The following is a 22,997-nucleotide window of genomic DNA, read 5'->3' on the forward strand; positions in this document are numbered from 1 at the left end:
CCCAACAGTAGAGTCACAACAGCAGTCCAAACACCTTACCACTGCTACACCTGGCTTTCAGTGGAGCCTTGTCTGGCAGCAAAACAGATCATTCAGCCTCATTTACTGCCTTTAAAAAATACATAGCTGATATGGCTGACTTGCTTAAACAAATGTGGTTTCTGCTGACAATTGAGATGTACAGTACAAGCTATGGCGTAAGGGGACAACAAGTGGATACGGCAATGCCTCATTTCGAATATGACATTAAAAAGCGAGCTAGGATAGACATAGTCATTATAACTATTTGTTCAGCACTTTTGAAATGTACAGCATCAGAATTCAGAACAAGGGCCGTTCTTACAGCGTTCTCCCTGTACACCAAGTCAGAACCGTAGGATAGCTCTTACAATATTCAATGATTATATTTCTCAAAAACAGGTTATAGGCTAGATATACACCACCAAGTCAGAACAGTAGGTGAAATCAATAGGTAAAAATAGACCAAATTATTAGGGTGAGGCACATGGGCCACTAACAACTTACTACACAACATACACTTAGTATTACTTTCTTAGCTACAGTATACATATCTCCCTGTCATATTACATAATTTATGCAGCAGCATACAAGACATTTTTGGACTCACCTTGTTGTGCTGTGTTCACTTGAACAGGACGGTGGCCCGGCGGCCCTTCGTGAGCAAATTGTGTCATCAAACTATGTCATCAAAGTCTGTCGTTCTCTGGATGCTTTCTAAACAACTGGGAACTGGAAGAAAGGATTTGCCAGTAGATTGTCAACGTGACTCATGATGATGACTGCTTGTCTAGCTTGCTCCCTAAGATTTTGAAAGTATGATTTTGACATGATCAGTCCAATCAAAGCTAAGATAGATATAATGTGATTTGACATCATTTTATCTGTGGCCAATGACCTTGAGCCTTCTTGGATGGGCACTTCTAATGTAACTCTATGGCAGCACCCAATGGGCTAGAATTTTCTACCTCTAGACTTGGTGGTGACGTAGTGTTCCCATGAGTGACGGAGCACTGAGCCAATAACAGCGCAACGCTCCGTATTTTCTGCTGGCTTGCCCCACCACAGAAAGCACTAAGCTAGGCTGAAACACCTGCATTTTGGAGCTGACTTACTGAAGAAAAGAAAAAAGAGACCATGTTAGTATGCAGCTTTATTATCTCAATGATATATAGATCTTTTTTTGCATTGTTTGCAAACTGATATGTGACACGTATTAATGCCAAAATAACTGTTTGCAAAACAGGAAAGCTGTGACTGATGTGACAGGAGTTGGTTGATGGGAGTGTGTTTGTGTGTGTCCTGTCTAACCCACTCCCTTCTCTTTCCCAGGTTGGGATGTGGGAGAACGGTAAGTTGGATTTGGTTTATCCAGCGTGGTCGCGTTACGGTCCATTCCTCCAACCGCCTGATGGCGCCCAGCACCTGCGCGTGGTCACTCTGGAGGAACGTCCGTTTGTCATCGTGGAGCTGGCTGACGCCGCCTCCAACACCTGCATCAGAGACTCTGTACCCTGCCGACGACCCCTCAACGCCAGGTCAGAAGGCAGGGGTGACGGGTCAAATTAGACAATTATGTTCCTGTCCAATACACAATAAAATACATTCCTTACCCTGGGACACTTGATCAGGGGACTGTCCAGGGTCTTGGAGGACACAGTAAAATACGGATCATCCCCTAGTGACACACATACAGTACAGTGGCAACAAGACCCCCCTGGAGGCAAACACATTAGCAAAATGGAACTGTCGTTTTTCACAGATCGACCTTCATAATATCATGTGTCTCCAGTGTAACATATGACATAATCACTTTCATGGTGTATTGAACACAAACAATCACATATTAACCCTCCACTCTCCACATTACCTCTCATCCTTCTCGATCGTGTAGTGGTGAGTGTGAGCCCAGATGGTATATAGGGTTATATGTGATTCAGTTGAAGATATATGGGGGTTGAATTGGACACAAACACAATAGAGCTGCAGTAGAGGTCCACGGGTCACGGTTCACCACCTCTAGGAAGGATGAGAACAATTATCATGTGGCAGCACAATTTGACTCTCACTTACAGGCATAGCCCTGACTGAGGAAGAGAGACAATCTTTGTCTTAAATATAACATCTTTTAAAGGTTATATATTCTCTTATACTTTCTCTCACTCACTCACTCACTCACTCCCTCTTTCTCTTTCTCTCTCTCTCTCTCTCTTTCTCTCTCTCTCTCTCTCTCTCTCTCTCTCTCTCTCTTTCCTCTCCTGCACCTTGTCTCCCTCTTCCTTCCTTCCTCCAGTATTCCTGTCCAGGATCCCCCAAAGAAACAGTGCTGTAAGGGCTTCTGCATCGACATCCTCAAACGATTGGCCAAGATCGTGGGTTTCACCTATGACCTCTACCTGGTGACCAATGGAAAGCACGGGAAGAAGATTGATGGAGTGTGGAATGGCATGATTGGAGAGGTCAGTAAAATGTGAATGATTGATTAGACATTGATTAGACATTGGTAGGCTACAGTACGTAGTTCTTCTTGACCGTAATAGTTGTTGGGAAAAGGTCAAAGCTACTTTCCACAGCAGCTGTCGCCAGAGAGGAGAGGAGCACTGAGACAGCTGTCGTCAGAGATGAGAGGGGCACTGAGACAGCTGTCGTCAGAGAGGAGAGGGGCACTGAGACAGCTGTCGCCAGAGAGGAGAGGAGCACTGAGACAGCTGTCGTCAGATAGGAGAGGAGCACTGAGACAGCTGTCGCCAGAGAGGAGAGGAGCACTGTGACAGCTGTCGCCAGAGAGGAGAGGAGCACTGAGACAGCTGTCGCCAGAGAGGATAGGAGCACTGTGACAGCTGTCGCCAGAGAGGAGAGGAGCACTGTGACAGCTGTCGCCAGAGAGGAGAGGAGCACTGAGACAGCTGTCGCCAGAGAGAAGAGGAGCACTGAGACAGCTGTCGCCAGAGAGGAGAGGAGCACTGAGACAGCTGTCGCCAGAGAGGAGAGGAGCACTGAGACAGCTGTCGCCAGAGAGGAGAGGAGCACTGAGACAGCTGTCGCCAGAGAGGAGAGGAGCACTGAGACAGCTGTCGTTAAAGAGGAGAGGAGCACTGAGACAGCTGTCGCCAGAGAGGAGAGGAGCACTGAGACAGCCGTCGTCAGAGAGGAGAGGAGCACTGAGACAGCTGTCGCCAGAGAGGGAGGAGCACTGAGACAGCTGTCGCCAGAGAGGAGAGGAGCACTGAGACAGCCGTCGTCAGAGAGGAGAGGAGCACTGAGAAAGCTGTCGACAGAGATGGAGGAGCACTGAGACAGCTGTCGCCAGAGAGGAGAGGAGCACTGAGACAGCTGTCGACAGAGAGGAGAGGAGCACTGAGACAGCTGTCGACAGAGAGGAGAGGAGCACTGAGACAGCTGTCGCCAGAGAGGAGAGGAGGACTGAGACAGCTGTCGCCAGAGAGGAGAGGAGCACTGAGACAGCTGTCGTCAGAGAGGAGAGGAGCACTGAGACAGCTGTCGCCAGAGAGGAGAGGAGCACTGAGACTTGGCACACTGCATGCTGCCATTACAAATAACATTTGATTGATTGGATGGCTGATGGATTAGAGTCTGTTCCTCTGGTTCAGAGGTCATGATTTATGGAAGTTAAGGACCTTCTAAGGTGGTTTTTCTTCCTGGTTGGAAGGTCAGGCTAACTGTTGTACGACTATAGCTCTGCATGAGAATGTACGTGTGTGTAGCACTGCGCATGTGTTTGTGTTGTTCCTCAGTTTATTTATTTTTTTATTTTTTTTATTTTACCTTTATTTAACTAGGCAAGTCAGTTATACATTCTTACTTTCAATGACGGCCTAGGAACAGTGGGTTGGTTAACTGCCTGTTCAGGGGCAGAACAACAGATTTGTACCTTGTCAGCTCGGGGGTTTGAACTTGCAACCTTCCGGTTACTAGTCCAACGCTCTTAACAACTAGGCTACCCTGCCGCCCCAGTGTGTGTGTAGGTTGCTGTAGCTTAACTTAGTGTGTGTGTGTGTGTGTGTGTGTATGTTCAAGCGTTCCCTGGCCTATGCTGCTGCCTCCGGGGCAACCAGTTAAACGCTGGGTGTCACATCAGTCACAGGCAGAGTTATGGGCCCTTAACCACAGCCAGCACTTACAGACATACATTGTTTATTACACACACTCACACACACACACACACACACACACACACACACACACACACACACACACACACACACACACACACACACACACACACACACACACACACACACACACACACACACACTGTGAGCGAGTAGGACAGGGGGGTGATTTTTGGTGGAAGTGTCCCGCTGCACCTCCTCAGGTCCCACGGGGAACGCTGGTACAGCCTGGTTGTCATGGCAGCAGAAACAATCTCACTCCCTACTCTACTTCTTCTTTATCTGCCATCTTTATGACTTGAACCAGGGCCGATGGTGTCTGTCCACCTATATTCACATGCTAATGGTGAAGTGTGTTTTATTTTCTCAGATTAATTTCTGTCTTTTGATCAGATGTTTCAAAGCCTGCCGTTCTTTGATCAGGTAGCTAATCCAGAGACTTGAAGAGGGGAGTGTGTGTTGCATTGCTGCTCGCTCCCCCTTTTCTGCTGATAAACTCTGAAATGAGAAGGTGCCGTGTCTAACGCAGATTAACATGTCACTTATTCAATCAGCCGACACAGCAGTTTTTGATTTAGATGGGGAGGGGGGCTAACTCACTTTGTGTGATGAAGAGATGCGAAGCAGGAGACACATAGTGACCAGTGTGCTCCTCTATCTCTCTGAATGTAGTTTATCCTATAATAATGTGTTATGTGACCAGTGTACTCCTCTATCTCTCTGAATGTAGTTTATCCTATAATAATGTGTTATGTGGCCAGTGTACTCCTCTATCTCTCTGAATGTAGTTTATCCTATAATAATGTGTTATGTGACCAGTGTACTCTTCTATCTCTCTGAATGTAGTTTATCCTATAATAATGTGTTATAAGGCCAGTGTGCTCCTCTATCTCTCTGAATGTAGTTTATCCGATAATAATGTACAGTCTTCCTAGGTTTTGGCCTTTCTAGGGAGTTTTTCCTAGCCACCGTGCTTCTACACCTGCATTGCTTGCTGTTTGGGGTTTTAGGCTGGGTTTCTGTACAGCACTTTGAGATATCAGCTGATGTACGAAGGGCTATATAAATAAATTTGATTTGATTTGATTTGATTTGATTTGATTTGATTTAATGTGTTATAAGGCCAGTGTACTCCTCTATCTCTCTGAATGTAGTTTCTCCTATAATAATGTGTTATAAGGCCAGTGTACTCCTCTATCTCTCTGAATGTAGTTTCTCCTCCTGTCCATCAGGTGGTGGGACAGCGAGCAGATATGGCCATCGGATCCCTCACCATCAACGAGGAGAGGTCAGAGGTCGTGGACTTCTCCGTCCCCTTCGTGGAGACGGGCATCAGCGTCATGGTCTCCCGTAGCAATGGAACCGTCTCACCCTCTGCCTTCCTGGGTGAGTGAAGGAACTGATGAGGTTGAAGTAAATCTGGACATTATTGATGGTCCAGGTAAAAATTAAATTCCCACTTGCACATGACTCTCCACCTCTTCCCTATCTAGCTGTGACTTTGCTGATAGCTACTTTATTGAGGAAAAGTGTACTTACAATGACAGTGATGTGTGGTTGTCCCACCTAGCTACTGTATGTTAAGATTAATGAACTAACTGTAAGTCACTCTGGATGAGTGTAAGGGGTGGCAGGGAAGTGCAACGCAGGAGAGCAGAACTTGGTGAATAGCCAGAGCAGTTTAATATATAATATAAAACAACAAACACATGGGCACCAGTAACACATAGCACAAGAACTTTCAATAAACAATTCCCGACAAGGACATGGGGGAAACAGGGGGAAAATATACAACATGTAATTCGGGATTTGAAACCAGGTGAGTGTGAAAACAAGACAAAACAAATGGAACATGAAAAATGGATCGGCAATGGCTAGAAGACCGGTGACGTCGACCACCAAACACCGCCCGAACAAGGAGAGGAACCGTGACAATAAGAGAGTCTTATGCACAGATCTAGGATCAGCTTACCCTCTCCCAATTCAAAAGTGCTGTGGTTCCATCAAATGGTTCAATCTTTACTTGCGTTTGTTGTTACTTTTACTTTGTCACGTCGTTTCAGCTTATACTTCCAGTCTGTCAGCAGGTGAAATAATTTTTTAGATTGAATTACAGTAAACAGAATGGACTGGACTGGAAGACACAGAAACACTGGAGTAGTGGGTCATGCTGTGTTAGCTAGCTGGTTTGTTTGCTCGCAAAGCTCTGTAACTTAGATTGGTTTGGGCTCTGATGGATTCTCAGTCGCCTCTATCAACAAATCAAATCAAATCCAATTGTATTAGTCACATGCGCCGAATACAACAGGTATTACAGTGAAATGTTTACTTACGAGCCCCTAACCAACAATGCAGTTTTAAAAAATATGATAAGAATAAGAAATGAAAGTAACAAGTAATTAAAGAGCAGCAGTAAAATAACAATAGCGAGACTATATACGGGGGGTACCAGTACAGTCAGTGTGCAGGGGCACCGGTACAGAGTCAGTGTGTGGGGGCACTGGTACAGAGTCAGTGTGGGGGGGCACCGGTACAGAGTCAGTGTGTGGGGGCACCGGTACAGAGTCAGTGTGTGGGCACCGGTACAGAGTCAGTGTGTGAGGGCACCGGTACAGAGTCAGTGTGCGGGGGCACCGGTACAGAGTCAGTGTGTGGGGGCACCGGTACAGAGTCAGTGTGTGTGGGTACCGGTACAGAGTCAGTGTGTGGGGGCACCGGTACAGAGTCAGTGTGTGTGGGTACCGGTACAGAGTCAGTGTGTGTGGGTACCGGTACAGAGTCAGTGTGTGTGGGTACCGGTACAGAGTCAGTGTGTGGGGGTACCGGTATAGAGTCAGTGTGTGGGGGTACAGGTACAGAGTCAGTGTGTGGGGGTACAGGTACAGAGTCAGTGTGTGGGGGTACCGGTACAGAGTCAGTGTGTGGGGGTACCGGTACAGAGTCAGTGTGTGGGGGTACAGGTACAGAGTCAGTGTGTGGGGGTACCGGTACAGAGTCAGTGTGTGGGGGTACAGGTACAGAGTCAGCTTGTGGGGGTACAGGTACAGAGTCAGTGTGTGGGGGTACAGGTTAGTTGAGGTAATATGTACATGTAGGTAGAGTTATTAATGTGTTCTAGGGATGTATAGGTTAGTTGAGGTAATATGTACATGTAGGTAGAGTTATTAAAGTGTTCTAAGTTGTGTTTATACTGAATGTCTTTGTTGATCTTCCTCTCCTCTCCTCTCCTCTCCTCTCCTCTCCTCTCCTCTCCTCTCCTCTCCTCTCCTCTCCTCTCCTCTCCTCTCCTCTCCTCTCCTCTCCCTCAGAGCCCTACAGTCCAGCGGTGTGGGTGATGATGTTCGTCATGTGCCTGACCGTGGTGGCTGTGACCGTCTTCATATTTGAGTTCTTCAGTCCAGTCGGCTACAACCGCAGCCTTTCCAGCGGAAAGAGTAAGTGACAGAGTTCCATTAGAAAGAGGATATGCTGGGTCCATGTTTTGTAGCCATGTTGTTTCCTAGGTGATTGAATGGATACAGAATTCCATACAGTTGTTCTATATGTTCAGTGTCTCATAGATCATGTGACAGAACATTCCAGAATGCCCTCCCTACACTGTGTTTGGCTGATGTACATGTCCATCACCACAGGACATGTCTATGCCTTGTTTATGCTGTTGATGTTGTTGATGATGTTGGTTGGTCAGTCAATCAAGTATCACTGCAGAAACATTGATTGGTATGAAAGTGTGTGTATCAGAGGATGGAAACCAATACTGTCTCTCATATGTTGCATTGCAGCCCTATATGTTTAATATTGAAGCAGACATTTATTATTTAGCAGTGCAGTTTGCACCGCTGTCATATTCTGTATGATTCCTGCCTCTGTCCGATACCTCCTCGCTCTCTCTCCTTCTCTCTCTTAGGTCTCTCTCTCTCTCTCTCCTTCTCTCTCTTAGGTCTCTCTCTCCTTCTCTCTCTTAGGACTCTCTCACTCTCCTTCTCTCTCTTAGGTCTCTCTCTCTCTCTCTCTCTCTCTCTCTCTCTCTCTCTCTCTCCTTCTCTATCTTAGGTCTCTCTCTCCTTCTCTCTCTTAAGTCTCTCTCTCCTTCTCTCTCTTAGGTCTATATCCCTCTCTCTTTCCTCTCTCTCTCTCTCTCTCTCTCTCTCGCTCTCTCCTTCTCTCTTAGGTCTCTCTCTCTCTCTCTCTCTCTCGCTCCTTCTCACTCTTAGGTCTCTCTCTCTCTCCTTCTCTCTCTCTCTCTCTCTCTCTCTCTCTCTCTCTTAGGTCTCTCTCTCCTTCTCTCTCTTAGGGTCTCTCTCTCCTTCTCTCTCTTAGGTTTCTCTCTCTCCTTCTCTCTCTTAGGTCTCTCTCTCTCTCTCCTTCTCTCTCTTAGGTCTCTCTCTCCTTCTCTCTCTTAGGTCTTTCTCTCTCTCTCTCTCTCTCTCTTAGGTCTCTCTCTCCTTCTCTCTCTTAGGTTTTTCTCTACCTCTCTCTCTCTTAGGTCTCTCTCTCCTTCTCTCTCTTAGGTCTTTCTCTCTCTCTCGCTCTTAGGTTTCTCTCTCCTTCTCTCTCTCTTAGGTCTCTTTCTCATTCTCTCTCTTGGGTCTTTCTCTCTCTCTCGCTCTTAGGTCTCTCTCTCTCTCTCTCTCTCTTAGGTCTCTTTCTCATTCTCTCTCTTGGGTCTTTCTCTATCTCTCCCTCTTAGGTCTTTCTCTCTCTCTCTCTCTTTCTCTCTTAGGTCTTTCTCTCTCTCTCTTAGGTCTTTCTCTCTCTCTCTCTCTCTTAGGTATCTCTCTCTCTCTCTTAGGTCTCTCTCTTAGGTCTCTCTCTCTCCTTCTCTCTCTTAGGTATTTCTCTTAGGTCTCTCTCTCTCTCTTAGGTCTCTCTCTCTCTCTCTCTCTCTCTCTCTCTCTTAGGTCTCACTCTCTCTCAATTCAATTCAATTCAAGGGGCTTTATTGGCATGGGAAACATGTGTTAACATTGCCAAAGCATGTGAGGTAGATAATATACAAAAGTGAAGGTCTCTCTCTTAGGTCTCTCTCTCTTAGGTCTCTCTCTCTCTCAGTTCTCTCTCTCTCTCTCTCTCTCTTAGGTTTCTCTCTCTCTCTCTCTCTCTCTCTCTCTCTCTCTCTTTCTCTCTTAGGTCTCTCTCTCTCGTAGGTCTCTCTCTCTCTTAGGTCTCTTTCTCTCTCTCTTAGGTCTCTCTCTCTCTCTCTCTCGCTCTTAGGTCTCTCTCTCTCTCTCTCTCTCTTAGGTCTCTTTCTCATTCTCTCTCTTGGGTCTTTCTCTATCTCTCCCTCTTAGGTCTTTCTCTCTCTCTCTCTCTTTCTCTCTTAGGTCTTTCTCTCTCTCTCTTAGGTCTTTCTCTCTCTCTCTCTCTCTTAGGTATCTCTCTCTCTCTTAGGTCTCTCTCTTAGGTCTCTCTCTCTCCTTCTCTCTCTTAGGTATTTCTCTTAGGTCTCTCTCTCTCTCTTAGGTCTCTCTCTCTCTCTCTCTCTCTCTCTCTCTCTTAGGTCTCACTCTCTCTCAATTCAATTCAATTCAAGGGGCTTTATTGGCATGGGAAACATGTGTTAACATTGCCAAAGCATGTGAGGTAGATAATATACAAAAGTGAAGGTCTCTCTCTTAGGTCTCTCTCTCTTAGGTCTCTCTCTCTCTCAGTTCTCTCTCTCTCTCTCTCTCTCTTAGGTTTCTCTCTCTCTCTCTCTCTCTCTCTCTCTCTCTCTCTTTCTCTCTTAGGTCTCTCTCTCTCGTAGGTCTCTCTCTCTCTTAGGTCTCTTTCTCTCTCTCTTAGGTCTCTCTCTCTCTCTCTCTCTCTCTCTTAGATCTCTCTCTCTTAGGTCTCTCTCTCTCTTAGGTCTCTCTCTCTCTCTCTTAGGTCTCTATCTCTCTTAGGTCTCTCTCTCTTAGGTCTTTCTCTCTCTTAGGTCTCTCTCTCTCTCTCTTAGGTCTCTCTCTCTCTTAGGTCTCTCTCTCTCTCTCTCTCTCTTAGGTCTCTCTCTCTCTTAGGTCTCTCTCTCTCTCTCTCTTAGGTCTCTCTCTCTCTCTCTTAGGTCTCTCTCTCTCTCTCAGGTCTCTCTCTCTCATCTTTTACAGCATGACTGCTGTGCTGTACATATTTTACCTCTCTACCTCTCTGTCCTCCTCTCACACATTCCCTTCATCTCTCATCTCAGTGTTGAAAGCAGTGGTGTTCAATATTTATTGAAAGTGCTTGAGAGGGAATCCACAAAGTATTATTTACTTATATCAAATCAAAGTTAATATGTCACGTGCACGGGATACAACAGGTGTAAACAGTACAGTGAAATGCTTACTTTAAAGCTCTTCCTCATCAATGCAGTGTTCAGTACCAAAGGTAAAGAAATAGAACATCCACAATAGGATCTTAAAAAGAGCATTGAATCAATACTAGGTCAGATCAAATAAAAATAGGAAATAAAACACCTTAAAAACAGGAAATATACCTTATCATAAGGCATGGATCAGTCATTCCAGGTGTTTTGGATATTTAGTTCATCTTGAGTGAAACAATATTGTCTATAACGTTGCTTACAGTAAAATGGGTTGAAAACACTGTTTCGCGAGCCAATACTAACTAGCGATACCAACAGACTTCCAGTCATTGCGCTATCTGCTAGCATGCTGTTATCCCTTTAACACTGCAGGCCTTCATTTAAAGCTCTATTGGTATCTGCTAGCATGCTGGTATCCCTTTAACACTGCAGGCCTTCATTTAAAGCTCTATTGGTATCTGCTTGCATGCTGGTATCCCTTTAACACTGCAGGCCTTCATTTAAAGCTCTATTGGTATCTGCTAGCATGCTGGTATCCCTTCAACACTGCAGGCCTTCATTTAAAGCTCTATTGGTATCTGCTAGCATGCTGGTATCCCGTTAACACTGCAGGCCTTCATTTAAAGCTCTATTGGTATCTGCTAGCATGCTGGTATCCCTTTAACACTGCAGGCCTTCATTTAAAGCTCTATTGGTATTTGCTAGCATGCTGGTATCCCGTTAACACTGCAGGCCTTCATTTAAAGCTCTATTGAGAGGACTGTTGACTGGATGCACTCATACTTTTCCAGTGAGGGACTCTCCTCCTCCTTTTCCCTCACGTCCTCCCTCTCTCTCTCTCTCTCTCCCTCATACCCCACCCCAACAAACTCCCTCTCTGCCCCAACCCTGGTCTACCCCCACCCCCTCCTCTCCCTCTCTCCATCCAGAGGCAGGAGGCTCTACGTTCACCATAGGAAAGTCTGTGTGGTTGCTGTGGGCCATTGTGTTCAATAACTCGGTCCCAGTGGAGAACCCCAGAGGAACCACCAGTAAGATCATGGTGCTGATCTGGGCCTTCTTCGCGGTCATCTTCCTGGCTTCCTACACAGCCAACCTGGCTGCCTTCATGATCCAGGAGGAGTATATAGACACTGTCTCTGGACTCTCAGACAAAAAGGTAAACATAGAAGAATGGTGGTGTGTTTTTTTTGTAAGGTGGGTAAGAGTTATAGGTAGGGTTATAGGTAAGGGTTATAGGTAAGGGTTATAGGTAAGGGTTATAGGTAAGGGTTAGAGGTAAGGGTTATAGGTAAGGGTTATAGGTAAGGGTTATAGGTAAGGGTTATAGGTAAAGGTTATAGGAAAAGGTTATAGGTAAGGGTTATAGGTAAGGGTTATAGGTAAGGGTTATAGGTAAGGGTTATGGGTAAGGGTTATGGGTAAAGGTTATAGGTAAGGGTTATAGGCAAGGGTTATAGGTAAGGGTTATAGGTAAGGGTTATAGGTAAGGGTTATAGGTAAGGGTTATGGGTAAGAGTTATAGGTAAGGGTTATAGGTAAGGGTTATAGGTAAGGGTTATAGGTAAGGGTTATAGGTAAAGGTTATAGGTAAGGGTTATAGGTAAGGGTTATAGGTAAGGGTTATAGGTAAAGGTTATAGGTAAGGGTTATAGGTTATAGTTAAGGGTTATAGGTAAGGGTTATAGGTAAGGGTTATAGGTAAGGGTTATAGGTAAGGGTTATAGGTAAGAATTATAGGTAAGGGTTATAGGTAAGGGTTATAGGTAAGGGTTATGGGTAAGGGTTATAGGTAAGGGTTATAGGTAAGGGTTATAGGTAAAGGTTATAGGTAAGGGTTATAGGTAAGGGTTATAGGTAAGGGTTATAGGTAAGGGTTATAGGTAAGGGTTATAGGTAAAGGTTATGGGTAAGGGTTATAGGTAAGGGTTATAGGTAAGGGTTATAGGTAAAGGTTATAGGTAAAGGTCATAGGTAAGGGTTATAGGTAAGGGTTATAGGTAAGGGTTATGGGTAAGGGTTATAGGTAAGGGTTATAGGTAAGGGTTTAAGGTAAGGGTTATAGGTAAGGGTTATAGGTAAAGGTTATAGGTAAGGGTTATAGGTAAGGTTTATAGGTAAGGGTTATAGGTAAAGGTTATAGGTAAAGGTTATAGGTAAGGGTTATAGGTAAGGGTTATAGGTAAAGGTTATAGGTAAAGGTTATAGGTAAAGGTTATAGGTAAAGGTTATAGGTAAAGGTTATAAGTAAGGTTTATAGGTAAGGGTTATAGGTAAAGGTTATAGGTAAAGGTTATAGGTAAGGGTTATGGGTAAGGGTTATAGGTAAGGGTTATAGGTAAGAGTTATAGGTAAGGGTTATAGGTAAGGGTTATAGGTAAAGGTTATAGGTAAGGGTTATAGGTAAGGGTTATAGGTAAGGGTTATAGGTAAAGGTTATAGGTAAGGGTTATAGCTAAGGGTTATAGGTAAAGGTTATAGGTAAGGGTTATAGGTAAGGGTTATAGGTAAGGGTTATAGGTAAGGGTTATAGGTAAGGGTTATAGGTAAGGGTTATAGGTAAAGGTTATAGGTAAAGGTTATAGGTAAGGGTTATAGGTAAGGGTTATAGGTAAGGGTTATAGGTAAAGGTTATAGGTAAGGGTTATTGGTAAGGGTTATAGGTAAGGGTTATGGGTAAGGGTTATAGGTAAGAGTTATAGGTAAGGGTTATAGGTAAGGGTTATAGGTAAGGGTTATAGGTAAAGGTTATAGGTAAGGGTTATAGGTAAGGGTTATAGGTAAGGGTTATAGGTAAGGGTTATAGGTAAAGGTTATAGGTAAAGGTTATAGGTAAGGGTTATAGGTAAGGGTTATAGGTAAAGGTTATAGGTAAGGGTTATAGGTAAGGGTTATAGGTAAGTGTTATAGGTAAGGGTTATAGGTAAAGGTTATAGGTAAGGGTTATAGGTAAGGGTTATAGGTAAGGGTTATAGGTAAGGGTTTGATTCTGATGTACCAATGTTTAAAAATATGTTCAGTTTAACATCAATTTCACTCGCAAGCACACCTTGATGTCCAGGCTCCCTCTCTCTCTCTCTCTCTCTCTCTCTCTCTCTCTCTCTCTCTCTCTCTCTCTCTCTCTCTCTCCCCCTCTCTCGCTCTCTCTCTCTCTCCCTCTCTCTCTCTTTCTTTCTCTCTCTCTGCTCTCTGATGTTCAATGTTTTGGTTGAATATGATAGCATGGTATTTTGAGCTTGATGTTGAGTGTACTGTCATGGTCTATTACAGCTCAGTGCTTTATGGTCAATACTTTGTTGTAGTGATACTGCTCAGTGTTATGGTGATTGGACATGGCTACAGATACACTTATTTTACAATACAACTGGATTCATACGGTTTATGTGGTTTAGCCTCTATGGTTCTCTGATGTAGAAAAAAATATACTTCCTTGTACTGTAGCAAAGCACAGGCTTATCCCCTCTCTATTCAAATATAGGCCCATTGTTTCTTCATAAAATAGGGATGTTTAGCCCATCTCAAACTCACCTTTCTCACCTCTCTTTCAGTTCCAGCACCCCACAGAGCAGTACCCCCCTCTGAAGTTTGGCACGGTGCCCAATGGAAGTACAGAGAAGAACATCCGCAGTAACTACCCTGGCATGCACCATTACATGGTCAAATATAACCAGAGAGGGGTGGAGGACGCCATTAACAACCTCAAGACTGGGTCTGTCTTTCTTTCTGTCCCCTCTGGGATCTGAACTATGTCTATGAGATGACCCCCTCACTCTCACTCTTTCCCCTAAACTTCCCTCTCACAATATCAACCTCTCACCCTAAAACTTCTCACCCAAAATTTTTACAGAAACAGTCAAATACTTCCCCCCTCTCCTCTCATTCTCTCTCCATCCCTCTCCTCTACCCTCTCCTGTCCTTCTCTCTCCATCTCTCTCCTCTACCCTCTCCTCTCCTTCTCTCTCCACACCTCTCCTCTACTCTCTCCTCTCCTTCTCGCTGCAACCCTCCCCTCTACACTCTCCTCTCCTTCTTTCTCCACCCCTCTCCTCTCCCCTCTCCTCTCCTTCTCTCTGCATCCCTCTCCTCTCCTTCACTCTGCATCCCTCCCCTCTACCCTCTCCTCTCCCCTCTCCTCTCCTTCTCTCTGCATCCTCCCCTCTACCCTCTCCTCTACCCTCTCCTCTCCTTCTCTCTGCATCCTCCCCTCTACCCTCTCCTCTACCCTCTCCTCTCCTTCTCTCTGCATCCCTTTCCTCTACACTCTCCTCTCCTTCTTTCTCCATCCCTCTCCTCTCCCCTCTCCTTCTCTCTCCATCCCTCTACTCTCCTTCTCTCTGCATCCCTCCCCTCTACACTCTCCTCTCCTTCTTTCTCCATCCCTCTCCTCTCCCCTATCCTCTCCTTCTCTCTCCATCCCTCCCCTCTACCCTCTCCTCTCCTCTCCTCTCCCCTCTCATCTCCTTCTCTCTGCATCCCTCTCCTCTACTCTCTCCTCTCCGTTTCTCTGCATCCCTCTCCTCTACTCTCTCCTCTCCTTCTCTCTGCATCCCTCCCCTCTACCCTCTCCTCTCCCCTCTACTCTCCTTCTCTCTCCACACCTCTCCTCTACCCTCTCCTCCCATTCTCTCTGCATCCCTCTCCTCTACACTCTCCTCTCCTTCTTTCTCCATCCCTCTCCTCTCCCCTCTCCTCTCCTTCTCTCTCCATCGCTCTACTCTTCTTCTCTCTGCATCCCTCCCCTCTACCCTCTCCTCTCCCCTCTCCTCTCCTTCTCTCTGCATCCCTCCCCTCCCCTCTCCACTCTCCTCTCCTTCTCGCTGCATCCCTCCCCTCTACACTCTACTCTCCTTCTCTCTCCATCCCTCTCCTCTACCCTCTCCTCTCCTTCTCTTTGCATCCCTCTCCTCTACTCTCTCCTCTCCTTCTCTCTGCATCCCTCTCCTCTACTCTCTCCTCTCCTTCTCTCTGCATACCTCTCATCTACTCTCTCCTCTCCTTCTCTCTGCATAACTCTCCTCTACTCTCTCCTCTCCTTCTCTCTGCATCCCTCTCCGCTACTCTCTCCTATCCTTCTCTCTGCATCCCTCTCCTCTACTCTCTCCTCTCCGTTTCTCTGCATCCCTCTCCTCTACTCTCTCCTCTCCGTTTCTCTGCATCCCTCTCCTCTACTCTCTCCTCTCCGTTTCTCTGCATACCTCTCCTCTACTCTCTCCTCTCCGTTTCTCTGCATACCTCTCCTCTATTCTCTTTTCTCCTTCTCTCTGCATCCCTCTCCTCTACTCTCTCCTCTCCGTAGCTCTGCATCCCTCTCCTCTACTCTCTCCTCTCCATTTCTCTGCATACCTCTCCTCTACTCTCTCCTCTCCGTTTCACTGCATACCTCTCCTCTATTCTCTTTTCTCCTTCTCTCTGCATCCCTCTCCTCTACCCTCTCCTCTCCGTTTCTCTGCATCCCTCTCCTCTACTCTCTCCTCTCCTTCTCTCTGCATCACGCTCCTCTACTCTCTCCTCTCCGTTTCTCTGCATCCCTCTCCTCTACTCTCTCCTCTCCTTCTCTTTGCATCCCTCTCCTCTACTCTCGCCTCTCCGTTTCTCTGCATCCCTCTCCTCTACTCTCTCCTCTCCTTCTCTTTGCATCCCGCTCCTCTACTCTCTCCTCTCCATTTCTCTGCATCCCTCTCCTCTACTCTCTCCTCTCCTTCTCTCTGCATACCTCTCCTCTACTCTCTCCTCTCCTTCTCTCTGCATACCTCTCCTCTACTCTCTCCTCTCCTTCTCTCTGCATCCCTCTCCTCTACTCTCTCCTATCCTTCTCTCTGCATCCCTCTCCTCTACTCTCTCCTCTCCTTCTCTCTACATACCTCTCCTCTTTTCCCTTCTCCTCTCTTCTTCTCTTGTTAAATCTGCATCATATGTCTGCTGGGTTGTATAATCCTTACAGTTTACTGTCACTAAGCCCCTGTCATCATCTCTCCCCGATTGCCTCACCACCCCATTTATAGAACACTGTTAATGTGCTGGGAATGAGATGCTCTCTGTCACTCCCTCTGTCTTCCTCTCTCACCCCTCTTCTCTCTCTCTCTTTCGCTCTACCTCAACCTCTCTTTATCTCTCCATCATTATTTCCTTTCCTTTCTTTAATATATGCCCTCTCCCCCACCCACCCTCTCTCTCTCTCTCTCTCTCTCTCTCTCTCTCTGGTTATTTCCTCCCCTGTGTGTTCTCTCGGTGTGTTTGTGCTTAAACTTTATAATACTCATCACTCTCTATCTCTCTCCCCCATGTGTCTTTTGCCCTGGAAGTGTGTAAATCGTCTTTCCCTCTCTCTCTCTCCTCCCATCTCTTTTCTCACAGTACTGTATAAATCCTTCTCTCTCCACCTTCCATCCCCTCTCTCTTTCACTCTCTTTACTTTTCACTCTCTTTAGCACTTTCTCCCTTTCTCTCTTCTCCCTCTCTCTCGTTCTAACTTCAGATCTCTCTCACTCTCTCAACTCTTGCCTTTCTCTTTCTCTACTCCATCCCCCTGTTCTATTAACTCTTTAACTCCCCCGCTCTCTCTACAGGAAGTTGGATGCCTTTATCTACGATGCAGCTGTGTTGAACTACATGGCCAGGAAAGACGAGGGTTGTAAGGTGATGACCAGACAAGTTTGACTTGATGTATTCTATCTATTTACTCCTTTATTGTGTTTTATTGTCAGCTAGATAGCCGGTTGCTGTCACTTTGTGAAAATTGCATTTGTGAAAATAGCAATACAAAATGTGATGTATTGCTTGGTTGATTGGTTGGGTGAGTGAGTGATTGAGTGAGTAGTTGCTTGCTTGATTGATTGATTGATGTTTGCTTGTCAAAGGTGATGACCATAGGCTCTGGGAAGGTATTTGCCACCACAGGCTACGGTATCGCCCTGCACAAGAACTCCCGCTGGAAACGCCCCCTCGACCTGGCCCTGCTGCAGCTGGTGGGAGACGGTGAGGACAGGGGAGGAGGGGAGGAGGAAGGAGGCCGGGAGATGGGGAGGACAAGGGAGGACGGGAGGAGGAAGGGAGACGGTGAGGACAGGGGCGGAGGAGGGATGGAGGAAGGGGAAGGATGTAGAGAGTGAGGGGAGACTTGGGGAAAGTTTAAGGTGTGGTAGGGGGTAAAAAGGAGAGGGGAGGAGAAAGGGGGAAATGGAGGTCAAAGGGCAAATGGTAAGGCAAGATGCTCCCTACACCTACCCCTTGGTCCTAACCATTTGATGTTTGCAGATCTGTAAGGTCTGGATAGGTATCAGCAGTTCTGTTTTAGAGCTTCCACCATATTGCTTCCACCTTATAGATCTGCAAATACTGGAGGGTTAGGGCCAAGGGGAAGGGGGAGGGAATGAATTGGGACTGGCTGAGGGAATAAGGTGGGGAGATGGTGATGATTTGTTGGGTCATGATGGGAACAGGGGCAAATGCTATGCTGAGATGAACTGGGGATCATAGGAGTGAGGGACCCTGAACAGGGGATGAGGCCTGAGGAATGAGGGATCTTGAACAGGGAACGAGGCCTGAGGAATGAGGGATCTTGAACAGGGGATAAGGCCTGAGGAATGAGGGATGTTGAACAGGGGATAAGGCCTGAGGAATGAGGGATGTTGAACAGGGGATAAGGCCTGAGGAATGAGGGATGTTGAACAGGGGATGAGGCCTGATGAATGAGGGATGTTGAACAGGGGATGAGGCCTGATGAATGAGGGATGTTGAACAGGGGATAAGGCCTGAGGAATGAGGGATGTTGAACAGGGGATGAGGCCTGATGAATGAGGGATGTTGAACAGGGGATAAGGCCTGAGGAATGAGGGATGTTGAACAGGGGATGAGGCCTGAGGAATGAGGGATGTTGAACAGGGGATAAGGCCTGAGGAATGAGGGATGTTGAACAGGGGATAAGGCCTGAGGAATGAGGGATGTTGAACAGGGGATAAGGCCTGATGAATGAGGGATGTTGAACAGGGGACACGGCCTGAGGAATGAGGGATGTTGAACAGGGGATGAGGCCTGAGGAATGAGGGATGTTGAACAGGGGATGAGGCCTGATGAATGAGGGATGTTGAACAGGGGATAAGGCCTGAGGAATGAGGGATGTTGAACAGGGGATGAGGCCTGAGGAATGAGGGATGTTGAACAGGGGATAAGGCCTGAGGAATGAGGGATGTTGAACAGGGGATAAGGCCTGAGGAATGAGGGATGTTGAACAGGGGATAAGGCCTGAGGAATGAGGGATGTTGAACAGGGGATAAGGCCTGATGAATGAGGGATGTTGAACAGGGGACACGGCCTGAGGAATGAGGGATGTTGAACAGGGGATGAGGCCTGAGGAATGAGGGATGTTGAACAGGGGACACGGCCTGAGGAATGAGGGATGTTGAACAGGGGATGAGGCCTGATGAATGAGGGATGTTGAACAGGGATGAGGCCTGAGGAATGAGGGATGTTGAACAGAGGATAAGGCCTGATGAATGAGGGATGTTGAACAGGGGATGTGGCCTGATGAATGAGGGATGTTGAACTGGGGATAAGGCTGAGGAATGAGGGATGTTGAACAGGGGATAAGGCTGAGGAATGAGGGATGTTGAACAGGGGATGAGGCCTGATGAATGAGGGATGTTGAACAGGGGATGAGGCCTGAGGAATGAGGGATGTTGAACAGGGGATGAGGCCTGATGAATGAGGGATGTTGAACAGGGGATGAGGCCTGATGAATGAGGGATGTTGAACAGGGGATGAGGCCTGAGGAATGAGGGATGTTGAACAGAGGATAAGGCCTGATGAATGAGGGATGTTGAACAGGGGATGTGGCCTGATGAATGAGGGATGTTGAACAGGGGATAAGGCTGAGGAATGAGGGATGTTGAACTGGGGATAAGGCTGAGGAATGAGGGATGTTGAACAGGGGATAAGGCTGAGGAATGAGGGATGTTGAACAGAGGATAAGGCCTGAGGAATGAGGGATGTTGAACAGGGGATAAGGCTGAGGAATGAGGGATGTTGAACTGGGGATAAGGCTGAGGAATGAGGGATGTTGAACAGGGGATAAGGCCTGATGAATGAGGGATGTTGAACTGGGGATAAGGCTGAGGAATGAGGGATGTTGAACAGGGGATAAGGCCTGAGGAATGAGGGATGCTGTACTATGGCTTTCAGGCATTAGTAGCAGCACTATTCTTGAGAATCTCTTTTTATATACCTTCCTCTCTTCCTCATCTCTCCCTTTTCTCTCTGTCTTCCATCTGATGAAAGGAAATATTTAGTTTGTGTGTGTCAGTGTTGTTTGGGGGGATCATCACAACTTGTGACAGTTTTATAGTCATTACAGATAAGCTGAGGACCAGAGAGAGAGACGGAGAGGCACAAAGAGACAGAGGGAGAGAAGGACAGAAATGGACTGCAAGAAATAATGGATGAAACAGACAGACTGACTAAACCTCAAGGAATAGTAGAGACACATATAGACATTTCAGTAGAAATAGAGATGACAGTGAGCCAGATAATTCAATAATTGAATTCTGATAGGGTGTTATTATAGCACTATGTTTGTCCATTGTCCATTTCCAAGTCGGGGATTAGAGAGAAAGAGATTTAGCCTGTAATAGTGAGAAAGGCTGTTTTTAGCAGAGGCTGTCAAAACACTAATGCTTAATTGTCATTTTTACAGTCTACACACACACACACACACACACACACACACACACACACACACACACACACACACACACACACACACACACACACACACTGTATTGTCTCAATAGGATGCTCCTTGTTTGGCTTGATTCGTTGTTTAACCGTCTTTGCTCGTGGCGTGGCGGACAAAGCCCTTTAGCTGCCTACACACTGATAAAGTCTATGAAACAAGATCCTGGGTAAGAGTTAAACACCCGGACCACATGGGAAACACTCTATGCATGGGAAACGGAGCGTTCAGATGTGCACTCACAGGTTGTATTTGTTGTTGCTTTTATTTATGTTATTTGTGGCGTTTAGCACGCCCTTGCTCTTACGTCTGTGTACCCCAGGCTGAACAATGGTGCAGTATGGTGGAGGGCTCTAGTAAGAGCAGCTGTTAAGTGAGGATGGATCTGGTAATAGGAAGGCATTATACTGTATGTGGGGATTACTAAAGAAGAGGATTTATTCCTAGAGGATAGGAGATGTTTCTCACATTCACATTTCCTTTCTGACATCCTCTTCTATTCCATTATTCCGTTATTCCTCCTATGTCAGTTTATATTATGTCATGTTGTTATGTCTTGTCATAACTGCATTCAGGAGGAGAGACACTGACCGATGATTTGATGAACTGTAATAGTTGTGTCGTTACACACTGCCTCATGTGAGATCTATAGCATCTATCACCATTTTCTCTGGATAATGGTTGCACAATGTGTGACTCTGAGATCTTATTGATCTCTCCACAACCAGCACCTCTGCAGTGCACAAAGGTTTCCTTTCTCCTTTTGAGATCTAAAGTAGTTTGCATAGGGTTTGATACAAGCAGTAGTTTGTATATGATTTGAGAAGCAGTTGGTTGTTTTGTCTAGGGCTTGATAGAAACATGGGATTATATATACTTTGCCGCCCAGGCAGCTACCATGTACCCACACGTCTGTGAACATGTCTGGCAGGGTGTCATGGGTGGCCGTTTGACAGAATTGCCCCTACCCCCTATTGCCCATGTTTTCCCTAAAACCACCTTGCTGGAACATGCCAGCTGTGTGGTGGCAGCGCCAGTTCTACCTGACCTCACCTGCCAAGTAGGTCAGATGTACTGTGTGGATTTGACACACCTGCCAGATTTGGCAGGCTGGAGCTGGTTGGAGCTGGCTGGAGGTGCGAAGAGAGAAGGATGCCATCAAAACAAAAACAGTCTACAGCTATGGTCTGAGAGAGAGAGAGAGAGAGAGAGCGAGAGAGAGAGAGAGACACAGAGACACAGAGACATACAGAGAGAGAGAGAGACACACACACAGAGAGAGAGACAGAGAGAGAGACAGAGAGAGAGACACACAGAGAGAGAGAGAGACACAGAGACAGAGAGAGAGAAAGAGAGAGCGAATAGAAATCACAGAAAGCACAGTCAAGTGGAGAGAAAGCCCCAGGGATGAGACAGAGCTTAGTAAAAGGTTTTTGTTTGGAGGAACGTGTGTGTGTATGCTTTTCCTATTCTGTGTCATTGTGTTTCAATATGGCAGTTATCCATATCAATTTGTCATTGGTGAAGGTCAAGACTGAAGAGAGACACTCAAAGTCAAGTGGAAAAAAGGCACAGAAAGTGGCAATTTTTCTAAAGATTCTCGTCTTCTCTTTGAGAAGGCAGCTTTATACAGGTACCTCAGTCTGTTGTTGCGTTCCAATATGCCCTGGTCCATCTGTTACTGTAGCTGTGGAGTCTGGCTAAACGGCTAATGATGTTCAACAGAAGTCCCATTAGTCAAATCACACGGCTGACTGGGCCGGCATGATTTAAGCAACGACAGCATAGGAGGTAGTAGAGAGGTCAGTACTATAGCAGGGTTTGGTTCAGCTAAATTTAAATTCAGTCAGACAATAAATACTATGAGGACTTTCAACCCCAGGGCTTGAATTTCAATTAGTATCCTGAAGTGATGCAATTAAAATAAACTTGGCACTATAACCCTGGACAGTTGTAATAGAAGTATCAGTAGTGTTACAGTGTTGACACTATAGTGTTGATTACTATTCATGTGTTCATGGTTATTATTGGCATTGGCCTTAACCGTGACTTTTCCCCTCTGATGATAACCCAGAGTTGTACCTGTTCAATGTGACTCTACCACAGGTTGAGTGGGCTGTATCACTTCTCTGTATTTGTACTGTTTGTAAATGGTTATACACCTTTTATTTCTTAGGTTGAAAGTAAAGGAAAGTAATATTGAATTGCTTGTGGGCATTCCTTGTCAAGTTACTACAGGTAGAATTAGCAGTACTAGTAGTAGTAGTAATAGTAACTTCTGTAGCATAACTGGTTGTTGTTGTGATAGTGGAACAGTAATAGGGGTTGTTATGATAGTAGAGCAACAGCAGTAGTTGTTATTATGAGAGTAGAGCGGTAATAGGTGTGGTTATGATAGTAGAGCAGTAGTAGTGGTGGTTATGATAGTAGAGTAGTAGTAGTGGTGGTAATGATAGTAGAGTAGTAGTAGTGGTGGTTATGATAGTAGAGTAATAGTAGTTGTGGTTATGATAGTAGAGCAGTAGTAGTGGTGGTTATGATAGTAGAGTAGTAGTAGTGGTGGTAATGATAGTAGAGTAGTAGTAGTGGTGGTTATGATAGTAGAGTAGTAGTAGTGGTGGTTATGATAGTAGAGTAGTAGTAGTGGTGGTTATGATAGTAGAGTAGTAGTAGTGGTGGTTATGATAGTAGAGCAGTAGTAGTAGTGGTGGTTATGATAGTAGAGTAGTAGTAGTGGTGGTTATGATAGTAGAGCAGTAGTAGTGGTGGTTATGATAGTAGAGTAGTAGTAGTGGTGGTTATGATAGTAGAGTAGTAGTAGTGGTGGTTATGA

The 22,997-nt window shown here is 45.9% G+C and overlaps 1 protein-coding gene across 1 annotated transcript in view; it reads left to right on the forward strand.

Moving 5' to 3' along the window:
- The window catches only part of LOC110503718 (glutamate receptor ionotropic, NMDA 2D-like), a 127,170-nt gene that overhangs the window by 52,904 nt on the left and 51,269 nt on the right, over positions 1-22,997 (forward strand). Inside the window, exons 6-13 of the mRNA XM_036961707.1 lie at positions 1,351-1,556; positions 2,312-2,477; positions 5,384-5,537; positions 7,460-7,585; positions 11,367-11,596; positions 13,986-14,146; positions 17,004-17,073; positions 17,295-17,412. Of these exons, the coding sequence (XP_036817602.1) occupies positions 1,351-1,556; positions 2,312-2,477; positions 5,384-5,537; positions 7,460-7,585; positions 11,367-11,596; positions 13,986-14,146; positions 17,004-17,073; positions 17,295-17,412 (1,231 nt within the window). The remainder of the gene's footprint in view (positions 1-1,350; positions 1,557-2,311; positions 2,478-5,383; positions 5,538-7,459; positions 7,586-11,366; positions 11,597-13,985; positions 14,147-17,003; positions 17,074-17,294; positions 17,413-22,997) is intronic.

This window comes from Oncorhynchus mykiss, chromosome 2 (genome assembly GCF_013265735.2).
Source record: "Oncorhynchus mykiss isolate Arlee chromosome 2, USDA_OmykA_1.1, whole genome shotgun sequence".
Lineage (NCBI taxonomy): Eukaryota > Metazoa > Chordata > Actinopteri > Salmoniformes > Salmonidae > Oncorhynchus > Oncorhynchus mykiss.